The sequence below is a fragment of the Mauremys reevesii genome, linkage group 24 (assembly GCF_016161935.1).
Source record: "Mauremys reevesii isolate NIE-2019 linkage group 24, ASM1616193v1, whole genome shotgun sequence".
NCBI lineage: Eukaryota > Metazoa > Chordata > Testudines > Geoemydidae > Mauremys > Mauremys reevesii.
In genome coordinates, this window is record NC_052646.1 from 9,958,137 (window position 1) to 9,976,796 (window position 18,660).

The window sequence follows — 18,660 nt, forward strand, 5'->3', positions numbered from 1 at the left end:
AAGTTAGATGGAGCTGAGAACAGGGTCTTGGCCTGGGCAGTGTGAGGCACTAATAATTTGGTGTGCAACCAGCCCCACCTGTAGCAAGGGGAGGGAGCATAGCCTAGTGGATGGAGCATTGGACTGGGCCTCAGGAGACCTACAGTCTATTCCTGGCTCTGTAAGCGGATTGCTGGACAACCTTGGGAAAGTTCCATCTGTGACAGATGCAGAGCTACGAAGACAGGGAACATTCAAAGACTTTTGTATCAACTCTATCAGTGGGATCTGTATCGTTAGGGGCTGGCTAGTGATGATATTCCTGGCTCCATGGGTGAAAGAAGAGCTGTTTTCTCAAGGAAACAAAGACAACAGGTGGGTAATTAACACAAATCTCCAACACACAAACAATGTCGGTAACAAGGCTTGTGAAGTTGGGCCCACTGGGGAATATTATTGACTGGTTGGACCTGGCTCAAGAGGCCGACGAAGGAAAAAGTAACGCTACTGTATAAAAGTTCAGCCTGATCAAAGGAGGGTCCAAGAACTGACCTGAATTGATGACCAGACAGGACCTGTGGTGGGATCTGAAGTACTTAAAAACCTTCCAGGGTCACCCTGGGGACGGTGATGAGCACCTGCTGAGCTAGACCTCGGATACACTGATTATTGGGTTCAGAGACATTTGCTCGGAAATGCTTTTGTTGTGAATAAACGGGACTTGGCTTTCTGAGAGCTGGCTGGTCACCGCTTAACCCAGCCACGGCCCGGCAGAGAACAGGGCTGCAGATGCTGAACTGACCCCTCTGCTGAGCTGATCATTTTGAATTGCAGCCTCAGGCCCAGCTCTGAAGGGAGGGGATTGCAGAATCCAGCCCCGAGAAGAATGACAGCTGAAGGCCTGACAGTGAGGTGGGAGTCCCTCGAGGAGCCATGAGAAGGTCAGAGGAGCTTAACCTTAACTCGGGAGCCATGACAACTTCATCACCTCCTGGGCCTTATTCCCCACATCTGTAACATGTAAAAAAGTGTGCCGTCCTCTTTGGTAAAGTGCTTTGAGATCTAGGGATCCAGAGCGCTAGCTAAGGGCTAGGTGTTCGTAATGAGAGCAGTGCCTGATCCTGACTGGTGCTGAGAACTTCTCAGCCCTCTCTGGGTCACAAGGGAATAAATCACACGGAGACCCCAGAGCACTTCACTTTCTTTATTTGCATCATAGATGTCCACAGCTGAGGCCATAATTCTCCTCCCAGGGAGTAGCTGTGTCTGGAGCGATGCAGAGTCCTTCACTGGGTCACGCTAGCCTCAGCGGTAGAACAGCAGCACTGCGGATTCAATCATCTCCTTGGATACGCTCCAGTGCTGATGGGTTCCGTAGCCATTCCAGTCAAAGGCAGGGAAATCACCACACTGAAGCGGGTTTCCTTCTGGGAAGAACCCTCCTCCACCTATGCAGTGCTGGGGAGAGAACAGAGGAATTGCCAGGCAGGAGCAGAGCAGGGGCCCATCTAGCCACTCTCCTGTCTCCAGGACAGTGCCAGATGCTTCAGAGGAAAGTGCAAAAACTCTGCTATAGCCAGTTGGCAAATAATCTGCCCACAGAGAAAGTTACCGCCTGACCCCCCACAGTCAGAGGTCAGCAGGTGCCCTGAAGCATGAGGGTTTAAATCCCTTCCTAACTCTTGGGACCAGAGCCTACATTGCCCTGACTCTTGTGCAGTCCCTTACCCCGGTGCAATGGGTCCCCAGATGCCAGCATTTGCCACTCACTTTGCACTGGTGAGAACACCTGCACAAGGGGCAGGGCTGGTTTAGGCCATTGGGTTTTGTTGTTATTATCTATTGTTTTCATTGCAGTATCGCTTCGGAGCCCCAGTCCTGGACAGACCCTCTGGTGCTAGGTGCTGTACAGACACAGAACATAAATACGGCCCATGCCCCAAGGTGCTCACAATTTATCCTTTACCATAAGAGTTTGGGGGAGACCTGCACTGGGAAGGTTGGCAGGGGCCAGAAAGCCTGATGCAGGAATCCCTGCGGGAGATTCAAGTCTTGAGCTGGGCAGGCAGCATGGCTGAGTGAATGCAGCACTAGACTAGGACTCAGGCGATTTGGGTTTTATTCCTGGCTCTGCCTCTGTGCCTCGGTTTTCCCTTCTGTAAAATGGGGGTGATGATCCTGACCTCCTCTGTGCAGCACTTTAAGATTTAATGAAAAAAACCATCCCCGAGCTAGGGATTATTATTACAAATGCTACAGCTATGGCCCTACCAAATTCATGGTCCATTTTAGTCAATTTCATGGTCATAGGATTTTAAAAATCGTAAATTTCATGATGTTAGCGATTTAAATCTGAAATTTCACGGTGTGGTAATTGTAGGGGTCCTGACCCAAAAAGGAGTTGGGGTCACAAGGTTATTGTAGGGGGGGGTTACGGAACTTCTGCCCTTACTTCTGTGCTGCTGCTGGCGGCGGCGCTGCCTTCATTGCTGGGCAACTGGAGAGCGGCGGCTGCTGGCCGGGATCCCAGCAGCAGTGCAGAAGTGAGAGTGGCATGGCCTGGTACGGCATCGCCACACTTACCTCCGCGCTGCTGCTGGTGTGGCTCTGCCTTTAGAGCTGGGCCCCCGGCCAACAGCCTCTGCCTGCCAGCTTCCCAGCTCTGAAGTCAGCACAGACTTAAGGGTGGCAATACTGGGACCCCCCCTAAAATAACCTTGTGACCCCCTGCAACTCCCTTTTTGGGTCTGGACCCCCAATTTGAGATATGCTGGTCTGCCCCAGGAACTCTGCATAGTATAGGGTAAAAGCACACACAAGACCAGATTTCATGGGGGGAAATCAGATTTCATGGTCCATGACGCATTTTTCATGGCCAGGAATTTGGTAGGGCCCTAGCTACAGTTCAGAGCCCCCTGGACCTCTCTGGGTCAGGAGCAGACCATGAGTGGGGTTGATTCACTCTCGGCTCCCTGTGGCAGGCGCTTGGGCTGCAGGCCCCCTGCTGGCAGAAATGACACCTTGGAAGACTTCCCAGTGGTGCAAAGTGCCCACCGCAGCTTCTGACAACAGAGCTCCTGTGAGCTGTTCCCTCCCAGCAAGTCTCCCCAAAGGAGAGATTTAACATCCACCCCTGTCTTGTCCTGGGGGATGATTGCCTCCATGTGTACAGCTGTCCCTGCTGGCACAGGGGGCACAAACTGAACTTTCCCTTCACCAGTGCTGAGGTAAAAGCAGCTCTTGTGCAGCCGGCCAGCTCTGACAGTGACACTAGGCAGCCCCAAGGCTGATCAGCTGGTCTTTGCTCCACAGCTAACCCCCACCCTGGCCAGATACTCACATGCTCGGTGTTACAGCCGGTCACTTTCACCCCAGCACACAGAGCCATGGCTGCCTTCTCAGCATTAAACACACGGAACTGGATGTAGCCAGGAACAAATTCAGCTGGTGACAGAAAAGGAGAGGTCAGGACCATTGTTTGCCATGGAGAGGCGGAGAGAAGGAAGAGTGCGCCGATCTCAGCCCGTCCCCTTCAGTAAGTCCCTATGTGTGAACTGGGAATGACCAGGGACTAAGGATCAGGAACTCCAGCCCCAGGGATGATCAGGAATTACCAGTCTCAGCTGGGCTGTTCACAGCTCTGTCACTTTGCAGGGCATCTTTACATTCCTAAGAGCTGGTTTGTGTGCAGTTGCCATGTAGCATCTTAAAGTGGGGAACACACACCGTGCTCTCTCCTGGGGATTTTCCATTTGCTCTCTCTTCTTTCATTGTTTTCCCTTTCTCTAAATCAGTGATACTCAGACAGCAGCTTGCCAGCCGCAAGTGGCTCTTCAATGTGTCTCCTGCGGCTCTCTGCAGCACATGATATATTGATATTAAAACACAGTTTGATTTAATTATTAACCAGTCTAAGTTATTAACCAATCAGGATGCTTTTACTATGTTATTAACCAGTTAAGTTATCAACTGGCACTAAGTTATTATCTTATTTGCTGTGAGAATAATATATCAATATTTCCCCTGTCATACTATTTAAATATGACTAGTACTACAGTAAATGAAACAATGAATTCCCACTCCTGTGACTCTTTTGGGTAATGCTGATCGCTAATTTGACTCCTGAACCTCTGAGGTCTGAGTATCGCTGCTTTAAACCAAGATCATCCAGACTGGAACAGGCCCAGGGCTTAAATTCAGAGGGAGCTGTCCAGAGCAGAGCTCCGGTAAATATTTTCAACCTCCACTCCTCCACCCCCCTTCCCTGGAGTTTTTATACCATGTTGGGGAAGGGAACATGGGGGGGCTCCGGGAAATACTCCTGGGGGAATTCTGTGGCACTGCTCAATGCAGAATTTTGCAGAAATTAATGGGTTTTTGTGCAGAATTTCCTTTCCCCCGCAGAAATGGGCTGCAGTGCTGCTGGCCACCAGTAGGGGCTGCCGGACCCAGCCTAGCCCAGCTCACACATAGAAGACACTGCTGGGGGCAGGGGGAGAGAGCTAGAGGGTTCCCAGCAGCTAAGGGAAGGAGGCAGCGCCCAGCAAACTCAGTGCAAGCCCTGCCCGGGCCCCAGCATTAGTCTGTGTCTCCCTTTGGATCCCTGGGCTCTGAGGAGAAGGGGGGCGATGCCTGAGCTGGGGGGCCCTGCAGCTGAGCTCTGCAGGGAAGGGGTGCAGGTATCTGGGCTGTGGCTGGGCTCTGGGGGGGAAAGGGGGTTCAGGTATATTGGCTGTGGCAGGCTGCAGCTGTGCTCTGGGAGGAAGGAGGTGTGATTGTCTGTCCCCCCAGTTGCGCTCTGGGGGAGAGGAGGTAGAGAAGCAGGATCTGGGTTGTCGTAGGGGTTTCTTTAACTCTCTACTCCTGGGGGGGGATTTTTGTGTTTCTGTATGTTACAGACAGACTTGCTGACAGGTATTTTGAAATAAATTACCAACATAACTGAAACTGGCATGAGAAGTAACATTTGCAGAATTTTAAAATATTATGTGCAGAATTTTTAATGTCTTGGCACAGAATTCCCCCAGGAGTGAGAATTTAAGCCCTGGGCAGGGCTGGGCTGTGCGGGTGGAGAGGCAGAACCCGCACGCTCACTGCAGACTTACTTCGGCCATTTGGAGAGTAATAGTTGGCAGTTTGCTGGGCATCGCCATAGTCGTAGATGACGGGCACGGCGGGGCCATTGTTGGTCTTGCAGACGCCGGCGCCGTATTTCACTGGGTATTTCTGGGAGCCACAAACACAGCGAGAATCCAGCGTTAGCTTCTGTCCCTGAGTCTGGGAAGCTCCAGCACAAACAATGCAGCGTTCACTGACGCATGCTCGGTGGGTGATTTGTTCCATCAGTGCTGCTGCCCACATGGGGCAGGGACTGTTTGGGGCAGGGGCTGTTGTTCTGTTTTGGGTCTGTGCAGCACCTAGCACTGTGGGGCCCTGGTCTCTGGGAGGTCTGCTAGGGGCTGGCACAATGCGGGTGAGAATCAGCATGTGTCGAGCACCGTTACCCACCGCCCTGGCACTGAGGAAATACCCCTGCTAGGACACCTGAACCCCAAAGCCGGGGCTCAAGAGTGAGTCGAGGGCCTGGCCTAGCACCAAATCACCTGTGTCCAATGGCCCCCGTCTCCAGGGTGTGAGGTGGGGTCAGTCTCCATGGCCCATTGAGCCTCTCTGCTGAGTCCGTCAGCACGTCAGAGACAAGGTGGGTGGCTGGTTTGGGACGTGAACTGAGACCAGCCAGCTCATCTCACACCGAGGTCACAGTCAGACTCCAACGGGCTGTGTCGAGGGGAAGGCTCCTTGTCCCATTATCGGCCCCCCAGCATGGAGCGCTTTTCGAGTGTTGAGAATTTTCCCACCCCAGCTCCTCCATCTACACTGGGGCCAGCAGAGCCGCCCGGACCCTCCTGCACACGCCCCTCCAAAACCCCCAGCCCAGCGCCATCACCTGGAAGAGTTTGAAGAGGTTCCCCCCTTCTGAGGACAGGAAGCTGGTCTCGGTGTGGTACCTCAGGATGGACCTGGTCTTCCATTCCTTCAGGGGCGTCTTGTTGGTTACGTGCCACACGGACAGGTCCTGGGCTTGCAGATCGTAATAACCAGGGTTCTGAAAAGCGAGGACCCAGTTGAAACCTCTCAGCCACATCCCAGGTACTTACATCACTGGGGCATCTGGGCACATCACCAGCTGTGGTATATTTATTGTGACACCCGCAGAGAAGCACCTTTCCCATTGTACAGGGGAGAATGGAGGCACAGAGACTAGGTGACTTTCCCTAGGTCACACAGGGGGCCTGTGGCAGGGCAGGGCAGGGAAGCCAGGGCTGCCTAGCCCTACGCCAGTGCCTTCACCACTGGACCATCCCCCCATATAACCTCCATGCCCATGTGCATTGAACCACATTCTAACGCACCCTCTCTCCCAGCAGGTGGCTATTGGCCATGGAGAAGGGGACCCCACCTTGTAGTCGTCACTGGTGGAGCCCACCGCGGAGCCGAAGATGTTGTAATTGGCCCAGTTGCCCTCTCCCTCTGGGTAGTTGGCGTTGCTCCCCTGCTGGCTGGACCAGCGATCGCCATCAGTGCACTTGCCGTAGACGTTGTTCTCGTGCACGCTGGCCACCAGGGTCCAGCCACCTCCCTTGGTGGTCATGTCGCAGAAGGTCTGGTAGGTCTCGCCGTTCTCGGTGCGCAGGGTGTAAATCCCATCTGCAGGGGGTGGGGTGGGATGGGGGGAGCACCGAGCTGGTCAGCCAGGGCCGGGGAAAGGGGCAGGTCCCTCTCGGAGCCAGCCATTAAATGGGAAACGCTCAGGTGAGGAGCTGCTAGTGCCCTGCAGCAGGGCGCAAACCCGGAGTCACTGGAGCAGGACCTGCCCCTGCATCCGGGAGCAGAGCGGCCCGATTCCCAGGGACACTAAAGCCCCCTTGGCAGTGGGAAGTGAGTGCAAATTACAGGGACTCCCAGAGGACGGGGCCTGAGCCTTTCCACACACAAGCTGTAGCACTTTAATGATACCAGTGTAGTTACAGCGCTACAACTCCTTAGTGTGGACACAATTTATACTGGCTTAAAGGGGCTTTATACTGGGATAGCCATTCCCATAGGAGAGGGAAATAGGCCATCACTGTCTAAGGCACCTTGCTCCCAGTATAACTGTGTTCACACTGGGCTGGATTGGTATCAATATATGAGGAAAAACCATCCCCCGACCTGACACAGTGACACCAGGACAGACGCCGTGCACAGACCAGGCCTAAGTATAACTGAGAATCAGGCCCAGGGGCAATTTGTGCTAAGGGAAGGCCCCGGGCCCACCTGCTGTGTGTGTCCCCGTCCTGTGTCCCTCTTTTGGGCCTGATCCTGTGGTGCACAATGGGTGGAACAGAGCCAGGCAAAGAATCTGCCACCCACTGGCTACACCCAGATTGTCAAAGGTGCTGAGCACCCGCCCCGGCCTGGATGTCACCTGGCGCTGGAGGGGCTCAGCCCCAAGATCAGCCTCTGGCCTCCCTGTCTGAGTCCTGCAGGCCCTTCCTCCAGCTGAGACTCACGCCACGGTCCATGGGGCGGGGGGGGGATTTTCAGAGGCACACGCTGGGAGTTGGGCGCCTCTGTGCCACTTGTGCCTCTGAAATTCTCTGCTGGGGGAGACCAGCCAGACCCTGATGAGGCAGCGGGAGCCCTGTACCGGGGTGATCATCCGCTCCTGCCCAGCAGGGCTTAAAACAGCCCTGGGAGAGGGCTGGGGCCGGGGAAAAGCTGGGCTGATTGGCAGAACAGCCGCAGCTGGGGCCACGCCCCAAACGGAGCACAGCTGGCCCTTATAAAAGGGCTGTGAGCCAGGGGCTGAAAGGGTCTCCCGCTAGCTGAGGGGGGAGATGGACCCAGCTGCCTGAGTGCTAAAGGGGACTGGAGTGGAGCAGGGCTGAGGAAAGGCTAGAGGAGCTGGGGAGCTCTGGGCCAGCAACTCCCCAGGCTGCAGGGTCTTCTACAAGGCCCCTGGAGGTACTGGGTTGCAGGGAAAGGCAGCAAGTCAAATCCTCCCTTGCCTATGATGACTGGCTTATACACACTGCAGTCGGCCCCAGTGAAAGGGGGCTGGATGGTGACTGGCAGTAGCCCATAGGCTGAGGCAAGGTGGGGATAGAGGGTGGGGGTTCCCCATGGAGGGGAGACCCAGATCTATGGGGTATTGCCTGGAGGGGCAGCACCCCAGGGGTCCTGGAAGGGACACGGAGGCCCGCGGCAGCAGGACTCTGGCCTGCAGAGGGCGCTCCGAGGGCTGGAGAGCTAATTCCCCGAGATGGCCAGCAGGAGGCGCTGCAGGGATGCATCCTGCAGTGTCACAAACCCCAATGAGCTTTTCTCTGCGGGCAGCCGCTGTGTGTGGCGGGGGCCTAAGCAGCAGGGTGCTGGCAGAGAGCTGAGTTCTCGTGTCGCTCCAGCAGCAGGGAGGGCCCCGGCACCTGGCTTAGCGCACAGCGCTCCCCCTGGCTCGCCCCAGTCACAGGGCCCCTGCTCATCGTCAGGCCCAGCCCTGCTGGAGTCAGCCCGGGGATGTATTCAGAATGAGCCAGTGTGACACTAAGAGCATCCCGAGGGCCAGGGGCTCCCTGGTTCCTCGCAGTGACGTTCAGCTGGCCTGAGCAGCTCCATGTACCCCAACTCGCTGTATCCAAAGGGTAATGGGTCCCCTTGTCTCTCTATTATCCCTGGACCGACACGGCTACAGCTTCACGGCATTGAAACCGGGTGTGAGGGCGGTTCATCAACAGACTTTCTCCAGACAAAGGAAAGGGGCCAACACCTCAAACCGGGTGTGGCCAAATTCAGTGGGTGATTCATCCACATGGGAGGCAGCAGGAAGAGCTCATTTGCATTGTAAAAATCACCAGCGGGGTGAAGACAGCCTGGCACCCGCCCCAGCAGGAACAGGAACGCTGGCCGGATCCATTTCAAAGGTTTATTGGGCTATAAAGCGAGAGGAGTGAACCCCTAAATTTCCTTCACCGGAGGAGACAAGGAAAAGCAGAACCTGGGACTCTGTGGGGATCCTGATAAGAACTAACCAGCCACTGCTGGGAAAGGAAGTTTGGTCGGGAAATGCCTGGAACAAACCTTGTAAAGTTACGTCTTTGCCGTTAGACATCGTCGTTTTACTTTTGTTTGTTGGGAGCCCTTTGTCTGGAGCCCGTCTACTGGAACTCACTTCAAGCCTCCCTCGCTTTACTCAATAAACTGGTTTGACTGTTTCTCTAACCCGAAACCGTGCTTTGACTGAACTGAGGGGCTTGTTAGCTCTGGTCAAGATAATAAGCTGTTGTTCCTGTCCTGTGCAGTGCTAGGGGCTGTGCGCTGCAGAGAGACGTCTCTGTGGAGCTTGGGGGCTGGAGTTCATGGAGTTACCGGCTAGGTGAAGTTTAGGCTGGGAGGGCCCTGAGGAGTTTGCTGACAAGGCAGATAGGCTGGAGCAGGAGGGAGCTGTCAGCTGCAGCACATCTCCTGCCTGCTGGGGCTGGCAGGGCTAGCAGAGTGTCTCTCAGCCAGCTCAGTAATGCAGTTCCCCACTGTGCCCACAGAGATGCCCAGGTGCATCTGAACTGACTGGACCCAGCTGTGGCCATTACACTGGGTCTGGAGCAGGCACCCAACAGAGGCAAAGCAGCTTCTGCAGGTCTGGGGACACCGCCTCCATACTCACCTCCAGCCCCGGCCCGGGTGGCTTTAATTTCCTTGCAGCTGCGGGGCAGGCTCTGGTAGCTCTGGCCACTCTGGGAGGAGGACGTGTCTTCCCAGTTCTCCGGCAGGTCACGGATGGCGAGTTTCAGTTCAGCAGCACCCACGCTCTCAGCTGCACAGGGGGTGACTTTGAGTTAATTAGGAGTTTTCACTGTTACTATGTATGGGGCTAGAACAGCTTCAGAGTCAAACGTTTTATACTCTAGATTGTCAGCCGTGAGGGGCTGTTCTGGGTTTGCCCAGCACCTGGAATCACAGGAACTGGTCCAGGGCTGGGGCACCTTGGCACGACCGTAACCCAGAGTAATACAAGTAATCCCGTGAGGCACCCACCTCTGCAAACCTGGGCTCCAGGATACGGACAGAAGAAATTCCCTGGAGCAGGTTCCTGGTGAGCTGGGGTGGAAGGAGGCTGCCTGCCAGTTGGGGTCGTTATTGCCTCACTTGTGTATCAGCAGAGCCTCCCCTGTAGCAACCCGCCCTGCTCTCCCCCTGCATGTATCACAGCCCTGGCCCCAGAGGCAGGGTCAGAGTTTGGCAGAATTAGTTCCCAGAAGAGGAAAACGAAACAGCCACTTACCGCAAGGGGCAGCCCTGGTCACTGAGATGAGGAGCAGCAGGAGAGCGAGTTGCTTCATTGTTGACTTTGCAGCAGAGAAAACAGTAAATCAGCTGGTTAATAGCCAGGTTGGGGCTAGTTGGGGGGGGGGCTCCTCCCCAAATCTCCTGGTCCCAGGGCTGCCCTGGCTCTCTGCATAGCCTGCTCATGGCACTAACTCCCTGTAGTCCTTGAGTTCAGCGGGGGTTTGCCAGAGTGGGGATGGCCTTGCAGTGACATCCTTAGAGCAGTTTTCATCTTCAGAGCCCACTGAGGGCTCAGTGATGGGCTTGTGGGGTGGGAAGCTGAGGTGAGCTGGGCTGGGAGGGGAGCACCGGGGACCATGGTGTCTGCACAGGGCACTGGGAGGAATTCAAGTAGCATCATGTTCACAGAGCAAGCCCTCCCCCTGCACCCCTTCTGCTAACTGAGCCTCGCATCACTGCTGTAGGGTGGACAGGTCTCATTGTATCATTTTGCAGATGGGGAAACTGAGGCAGATAGAGCATGACCTGAAGCCCATTGAAGTCAATGGAATGCCTCACACTGGCCCAGTTGGTGCTGGGATCAGGTCCAGGGAAGGGAAGCGAGGGGATCAGTACCCAAGTCCCATTTCAGACCTTTTTCTAGGAGTCTCTCTCCTTGCTTTGCAGCAGAACTGATGCCAGCACATTTCACTCATGCTGTCGAATCTGCCTCTACATGGCATGGCCACAGCTTTACAAGCCCAGCCAAAGGGCCCTGCAGCACAGCTACCAGGGCTAGCGGCAGGCAGAGGGGGCTTGTTAAGGCGCAGATTCAGGAGAGGTGGGTTCAATTCTCCCCTCTGTCACTGACTCCTCAGGCAGGTGATGGGCTCTCTCTGGGCTCATCTCCCCAGCTGTAAAACAGGGGTGAGAACCATCCCTACTTCACCGGATGCTCTGAGGATAAGTGCATTGAGGCTCATGTGTGCTGTAGTGCTGGGCAGCCAGATGGACCCATGCTGATGCTGTGTAATAATAATGCCTAGTGCTGTTCATGAGTGGATCTCAAAGCACTTTCCAGAGCAGCTCAGTAGCATTATCCTCATTTTACAGATGTAGACAAACCAACAATGTCTTGGGCTTTTTAAAGCTACTATTTGTCGTATTGACCTATCACAACTACTATGTGATATCACGGAGTAACGTACTAAGGGAAGGGTCAGGACTCACCTGGTCCCTAGTTCCAGTGTCGCTGAGGCGTCTAACTGCAGATTTCAGTATCAGAAGCTTCTGGCCAGAGAGACAGAGCTATTCCTCTGATGCACCAGTCACAAATCTAACCTTTTAAAGGGAGGGGAGCCACCCCATAAAAGCAAACACAACTTACAAATACCAGAACTCTCCAGCCACGTATGCAGGGATGTTTCCAGCAGAAACATTAAACAAGGTCAAATCTAGTTCATGTTCCAGGTACCTGAATGGATTGCCCTTCGAAACAACTTCCGCCAGCCCAGCCAGGAAACTCCGGGTTGATGCAATAGCTCATGACAGACCTGACATTACTGCATTATCGCTGATTATTTGCGTGCTGGGGCTGAGTGTTGATTCAGGTGGTGGTCCTGATGAAGCCAAAGAAGGATGTCGGAGCTCTGTAGATCCTCCACTGCTATAATAACGAGGCAGGTTAAAGCAGGAACTTGGCTATTTAGGTTTCATTGAAACAGCGTCTGTGCCCTTTGTCACAACTCTGCAACGGTCCCTACGAGGACCCCTTCAGTGCACCCGACCCACTTCAGGGTCACACTTTCACTAGGGGAAGCCACTTAGATTCACTGCCACCTTAGACCAAACCTCAGAGGCTTCATCATCCCTGCATCACACCGTGAGCTCCCTTCAGCGAGTCCAGCTGAGCTGGACCCTGAGAGAGACTTGAACACACAAAGGGAGCAATTCACCCCCACCTTCAGCATGCGCAGACAGTGACTCTCAGCCGGCGTGGTGAGAGCAGCAGGGTTTATTAGCCATCTGGAACACAGCCTGGCAAGTCCTTGGTTAGCCCAGAGAACAGAAAGTTACAGCCTGGTCCATCTGGGTCAGCCCAAAGCACAGACTGACCCCTCTTCAGTCCCAGTGACACAGGAGCGTCTCTTGCCTCTAGGAGCCCCCACTTCATATCCCCATTGGGCCCTTTTCCATACTTTATTTCTGTTCCTGGGGAAACATTGTCACCTGACCCACCTCCTTAGCCCTTTGTTCTCCAGCTGGTCACACCTGGCTGGCTTCCTGTGGCGGGTGGGCCATCCATGGTCGTTAATCGCTAGGTGCCAAATGTCTGGGCAATTCGAGTGGCCTTTGTCTTCTCAGACTCTCCATGGGTTTGCGGCCCCAGGCTCCAAACAGCCAGACATCAGTCACACCTGTATCGCTGGGTCTCTGCAATGAGCAAACAACCTTTTCCCACTACCTAGTTAACCAAGCACCGTATAGGGGAAACTGAGGCACACACAATATTAATACAAAATATTATGGAAAATTCCCACACCGTCACATGCTTGCTGTTCAGAAATACCTCCGGCCACTAAGAACAATCAGAAGAATTTATTTAATTTGTCACTTTTTATCTTTCAGTTAGAATGGTTCGCTCTCGCACAGCACGTTATCCCCAGATCAGAAGTGCTGTGCTTTCCAAAAGGAATCAGCATCAGTATCCCAATTTACAGAGGAAAAACTGAGGCCCAAAGACTGGAAGGGACTTGCCTGGGGTCATCCAGTAGGTCAGTGGCAGAGTTGGGACTAGAACCTAGATTGCCTGGTTCCCACTCACCACAGGATCATACAGCCATCTCTTTGCAGTATAATACCCTTTCTGCTCCAGTCCCCACTGTCCACTCACCAGCATCCCTTAGTCCCATGTGTCTCAATGTCTGGGGTGTGTCGATGCCCCATTGTGACAGAAAATACCAGCATTCACACCCTACAGACTATTGTAAGGGTGTCTGTACAAGGTGTTGCTGCCCAAAATCAGCCCGAGGTACTCTGTAAGAACGAGACCGACTCCACACTGAGAGTAATTGGTTTTTAATGAAGGATACCGTGACACACCGGCAACGGGGACTCCGCTCGTTGCGGCCACTGATATGGGGAACCCAGCACCCTACAAGTCGGCCTGGGTCGAAGTCCAAAACTAATAAAAGCAAGCTTCTATTTATCTCACTAGCAGCAAAGCAGCATAGACATAATAAAACATAGCTCTCTACCCCGCACACCTGTTTCCCATGGCCCACCGCCAAGGACTCTTCACTTGGCGGTCTAAACCGGTCATACTTGGCTAGAACTAATACATAATGACCGATAATAACCGGAGCTGAGAAAGCGAACATAAACAACGCCTAGCTCAGCCGTAACAATTTCTTCCGCAGCTCCCTGCTCTACTACACAAGGTATGCCTTGTGAGGTATCAGTCCAAAACAGATAACTTGCTGATCAGTAACATCATGGCAAAATGCACGTAGCAGCGTTATATGTAAAGTTATGGACATCATCTGAAATCGTGACTGAAGCGTGTTTCCCAGATTAGTCAGGTGGCTAAACAATTCCTCAGAGACAAAGGGCAAACTGACGCCTCAGCCATCTGTCAACGAGGCTGATGGACATACCTGCTAAGTGGCCATTCTTTGGCGAGGAAGTGGGCAGAGACAAAAATCTACAGCGTAGCAAAGAAACAGCATGACATTTTCTTTCTCTACCAGCCTGCCTGTCACCTGGCTCCCAGCTGGAAATGCTTCTCAAAGGGGGGCCAGGACTATAAAAAGAAGGAGGGGCACCCCAAGACACCCCTCTCTCACTCCCTGTCTGTCTCTGGCATCATACCTAAGAAGACAAAGGAGAATAGCTATCGGGCTCCAGTGGAGAGCTCCTGACCTGAGAGTTTGGTCAGCAATCGGCTGGAGCATGTGGTGAGAAACTTTGCTTGAATCTAATACAGTTTGGTAAATTAAACGCTAGTAAGTGTTTTATCTTTATGTTTTCTTGTAACCATTTCTGACTTTTATGCCTCACTGCTTGTACTCACTTCAAATCTGTCTCTGGTTTACTTCTAATGGAGCTCCTCACCGCTTTAAACTATGTATGTACAGTGGAGTTCTTCCCAGGTTACACCAGAGTTACTCCTGGTTTACAGTGGAGTATTTACAACCGTGTTTTGCCTATTTTACAATTAGGTGTTTATTGGTAGTGGCGATTCCCCCAGTTTGTGACAACATGTTTACAATGGATTTACGGTTTGCACCAGTGTCAGTGAGAGCAGAACCAGATCTGATATTTGAGGTTTAAAAAGCAAAGTAACTGCAACAGAATCTTTAGAAATTCATTGCTGTATTTTCTATCCAGGTAGGGAATGAAATTCTGACATTTGGTAGGAAGCTCAGGGGATTTCCTGGGGATGTTGGGATCCTGTCTCCACTTTCCCTCCATAGAAGGTGTCTTGATCTTTCTCTCTCCTCCTCTCTGGCTCATTTCTCAGCATCCACCTCGAAGGCTTTGATCAGCACCCTCTGGACACTGGCAGTCACCTCATCCATGAAACTCCTCAGCATCTTGTAAGTGGTGGCAAAAGATAGTGCTCCAGATGCCATGGAGCCCAGCACAGGGACAGAGCGCAGCACCTCCTTGGATAGCTTTGGCACCTTGCCACCTGCCTGTATCAGCAGCTGCACCACCAGACTGTTGGAGATCTCCTTGGCCAGTGGTGCCTTGATAACAGCCTTCATCTGTCCCACCGGCTGCCCCACTTCTGCTGCCAGCTTCTCCAGAGAGTCATCATCCAGGCCAAAGCTCTTGCAGTAACCTTGCAGGGTCCTGGCCAGGATGTCCACATCGCAGGAGATCAGGAGCCCTGGGATGGGCGTGGTGTGGACACCACAGGCCACGGTAGAGACCAGCCACATCTGTTTCAGCATGGCAGCCTTCTTCTTCTCCAGGATGTGCAGGGAGATGTTGGGCAGGGCCATCAGGAAGGCGTGCCGCTTGTGGTGGCTCAGCTCCCTCTCCAGCGTCTCCCCCAGGAGGTGGAAGTCGTACTTGCTGAGATCAAAGGCCGAGAGGAGGAAGACCTGGGGCGAGTGGATGCCTTGGGCCCGCAGACCCTCCAGGCAATTCTGCCGGATCTCCTGCAGCACCCCCACCTCGCTGTAGCTGGATGGCCGGCGCCTGAGGGAGGAATCCAGGTCTACATCCACCTTGGAGCGGACGAAGTAGAAACTCTTGTCCACGGCCTGGATGTGGCGGGCCAGAGCCGCGTGGTTGGCGGTGAAGCGCTGCGAGGCGATGATGAAGAAAATGTCATAGCGCGAGAAGCCAACCTGCTCCAGGTAGGCATCAGGGTGGAAATTGGGTGTGCCGATCCCCGGTAGGTCCCAGATGGTCACGTTGGGGTACCGGGGATGCTGATATGGAGTCGGCTCCCTGGTGGTCTCCACCACACCGGTGCGGGCGGCACCTGCATCTTCATCGCCCAGGCCCCGCAGGGCATTGACAAAGGACGACTTTCCGGAGCCGGTCTCGCCCGTGATGCCCACGTCCAGCTGGACGGTCTCCAGTGACTCCAGCATCTCCTGCAGCCTGGAGGCCACTCCAGCGAGGTTCCCCTCCTCAAAGGCAGCTTTCAGGGCCTCCAGCTCCTCCCTCGACAGCTTGATGATGCCCTCACTGCTCTGTGAGGCCATGTCGGCTCCAGCAAGCTGCAGCAGCCCCTGCCTTACAGAGGGAAAGGCCAGTTCTTGTGTGAGTTCCTGGGAATGCTGAACCGCTGAAACCCTCCTCTAGGTGTTTGTCTCAGGGCAGCTCCTCCCAGAGACCCAGCCCCATCCCAGCCTCCATCTTCTCTGGCCTGGCCAATGGCAGCTCCCGCCCCTCTGACCTCCCAGAAATCCAGTTCCCCCTCAGTTGAGATTCCCACCCTGGCCTCCATCTCCTCCGGCCTGGGCTATCACAGCTCCTACCGCTGCCTCGCTTCCAGACCTCCTCTCGGCTGGGATTCTCCCCCACCCCCCCCCAGCCTCCATCTCCTCTGGCCTGGCCTGTGGCAGTTCCCGCCCCTCTGGCTTCCCAGAGCATCAGACACCAGCATGGGCTGGCTGGGGGGAAGGGTGTGGGCTTGAAGCAAGAGCAGAAGTGAAGCCATTTCTGCTGCACCAAAGGGTCATGTGAGGTAATGAGCAAGGAGGAATGGGGCAGAGCCATCAACGAGGAAGTTGGTGACTCCCAGTGGGGCTGAGAGAAGATGGAAGCTGAGGGTCATAGAATCATAGAATCTCAGGGTTGAAAGGGACCTCAGGAGGTATCTAGTCCAACCGCCTGCTCAGACTGGTCAGACTGAGCGAAGATCCTACTCTGACAGTTACATTATTAAAGGTGAAAGTCCCACCCTGCTCTAACCACTAGACCCCACTTCACTCCCAGAGCTGTACATCGAACTCAGGTGTCCTCACTCCCAGCCCCTCAGTTTCCTCACCCACCTGCCCTCCCCAGGAAGCTCTGGGTGCAGAGATGGTTCTGGCTAGGGTTGTTCAATACACCGGGGAACCAGCTTCTGCCCGCACCTCAGAGCGGGTTACTCCCATTCACACCAGGCTGGTCTCTGTCCCCGGCTCTGCCTGAGGGTCCCCCAGTATCTTATCCCCAGGTGTGTCTGCCATGGAATATGATCACATCTTATAGCCACATGCTGATTGGCTGACTGTGCCTTCTTATGTGATGTCAGTGGCTGTGGTGCAGTGCCACCAGACTCATCACTGATTTGCATAAAGGGTATCCCTTCGCCCATTCGACATATAATGGGTATCCCTCCACCCAATATGTGCATAAGACAGGGCAGAGCAGTGAAGGTAGAAACAAAACAGTTAGAGACTCTTCTCCTTCACCTGAGCATCTGCAAGCTCTTAATGAGCCTTAATTAACTAACCACAGAGTTAGAAGTGAAATTAAAAGTGACCTGCAAAACAGGGGACCCACTCCAAGGCTCCTTTCCCCTGCCAGAGCATTGCAAAGAGGCCTTGGTGTAACGGGGAATCAGGCACTGGATGGTGAAAAGATGCCTGGCAGGAGCCCCAGCTGTGGAGAAGGAACCCATGGTGCTAGGTGCTGCACATTGGTTATTAGGTGTATTTCGGTAGCACCCAGGAGCCCGGGCCATTGACCAGGACCCCTCCTGCTGGCATAGGGTGTGTCTACACTACAGCCGTGCAGCTGTGCAACTGTAGTATTTGAAGTGTACACATGGGCGGAGGGTATAATAGGTTAGGGGGGAGTTTTCACTTTATTATGCTGCATGCAGGTTCCAGGGCGGCTAAGGAGGCGGTATCTGCTATTCAGCTTCCTGGGTTCATCAGTCATCTCCCTGGACTCCAGAGAGATTACTGATGAGCCCCAGAAGCTGAGTTACACATACCAACTCCTCAGCTGCCCCAGAACCTGTATGGGGCATCTCAGAGCTTCTTCAGATGAAAGTGAGAGGCTTTTCCTGCAGCAGCTTGGGCTCTGGGGAGGTGTGACACTGGCCCAAGGCAGCTCTGGGCAGGTGGGTGGCAGGGCCTCGGGGCACCTCTGGGTGGTGTGGGGGAGGCTCAGGGCTTCGACTGCCCCGGGGTAGGGACACGGGCAGAAGAGGCAGAGCCAGGGGCCGCCCGTGAATACACACAAGCCCTTATTTAGCACAGACATTGTGTGTCCAGTCTGGTGATCTATTTACCTCCCTAATCCTGTTTTACAGGTCTCCCCCCCACGTTAATTGCTCACGTCAAGCCAAGCCTACAGTCCAATGCCGTTTCTTTTCTTTTCTTTTCTTTTCTTTTCTTTTCTTTATTACCATTCCGTTCATTGGCACCAGAGCCCTGTCTTTCAGTGCATTCTTTTTAACATTCATCCCCCAGCAAGACATACCCAAAACCACAATTGTCTTAATCATTTGAACCACGCAATGAACCCCCTTCTAGTGTGGGCCTCTATAAAGCAGGGCCGCCCAGAGGGGCCCCTGGAGTTTTTCAGGGCCCCTGGAGCGGGGTCCTTCACTCGCTCTGGGGGCTCTGGAAAACTCTCGCGGGGCCGTGGCCCCCAGAGCTTCTTCTGCTCCGGGTCTTTGGCAGCAGGGTGTCCTTCCACTCCGGGGCGGAAGGACCCCCCGCCGCCGAATTATCGCCGAAGTGGGACCCGCCGCCAAAGTGCCGGGTCTTCGGTGGCAATTCGGCAGCGGGGGTCTTCAGGATACTTCAGCAGCAGGTCCTGGAGCGGAAAGACCCCTTGCCACCGAATTACCGCCGAAGCGGGGGCCGCCCCGCCGCCGAAGACCCCAGGCCTCCTGAATCCCCCGGGTGGCCCTGC

The 18,660-nt window shown here is 54.2% G+C and overlaps 2 protein-coding genes across 6 annotated transcripts; both read right to left on the reverse strand.

Moving 5' to 3' along the window:
• Window positions 1–1,168: 1,168 nt before the first annotated feature.
• On the reverse strand, window positions 1,169–11,662 carry LOC120390302 (intelectin-like protein). Of its 2 annotated transcripts, none has more exons than XM_039512872.1 (8): window positions 11,515–11,662; window positions 10,301–10,364; window positions 9,683–9,832; window positions 6,440–6,687; window positions 5,927–6,085; window positions 5,085–5,205; window positions 3,320–3,423; window positions 1,169–1,437 (listed from the first exon to the last, which is right to left on the reverse strand). In XM_039512872.1, the coding sequence occupies exons 2-8, from the start codon at window positions 10,356–10,358 to the stop codon at window positions 1,285–1,287; spliced, it is 993 nt and encodes a 330-aa protein (XP_039368806.1). In that variant the 5' UTR covers window positions 10,359–10,364; window positions 11,515–11,662; the 3' UTR covers window positions 1,169–1,284. The 2 variants fall into 2 exon arrangements, with proteins under 2 accessions (XP_039368806.1, XP_039368805.1); XM_039512871.1 differs by having other exon boundaries at window positions 9,683–9,847.
• A 2,977-nt stretch (window positions 11,663–14,639) lies between these two features.
• Window positions 14,640–17,021, reverse strand: LOC120390301 (interferon-inducible GTPase 5-like). 4 transcript variants are annotated; one of them, XM_039512868.1, is made up of 2 exons: window positions 16,884–17,021; window positions 14,640–16,038 (listed from the first exon to the last, which is right to left on the reverse strand). In XM_039512868.1, exon 2 carries the CDS (start codon window positions 16,005–16,007, stop codon window positions 14,796–14,798), a length of 1,212 nt encoding a protein of 403 aa, XP_039368802.1. In that variant the 5' UTR covers window positions 16,008–16,038; window positions 16,884–17,021; the 3' UTR covers window positions 14,640–14,795. The 4 variants fall into 4 exon arrangements, with proteins under 4 accessions (XP_039368802.1, XP_039368803.1, XP_039368801.1 ...); XM_039512869.1 differs by having other exon boundaries at window positions 14,640–16,034; window positions 16,800–17,006; XM_039512867.1 differs by having other exon boundaries at window positions 16,800–17,005.
• Window positions 17,022–18,660: the final 1,639 nt, after the last annotated feature.

Coding starts and splice junctions, on each gene's coding strand:
- LOC120390301 (XM_039512866.1), bottom strand. CDS start 16,904: ATGGGAGTAACCCGCTCTGAG. Junction 16,035..16,883: donor TGGGAGTAACCCGCTCTGAG/GTGCGGGCAGAA, acceptor TCTGTAAGGCAG/GGGCTGCTGCAGCTTGCTGG.
- LOC120390302 (XM_039512871.1), bottom strand. CDS start 10,358: ATGAAGCAACTCGCTCTCCTGCTGCTCCTCATCTCAGTGACCAGGGCT. Junction 6,688..9,682: donor CACCCGGGCCGGGGCTGGAG/GTGAGTATGGAG, acceptor CACCCCCTGCAG/ATGGGATTTACACCCTGCGC. Junction 3,424..5,084: donor TTACTCTCCAAATGGCCGAA/GTAAGTCTGCAG, acceptor TTCTGTCACCAG/CTGAATTTGTTCCTGGCTAC.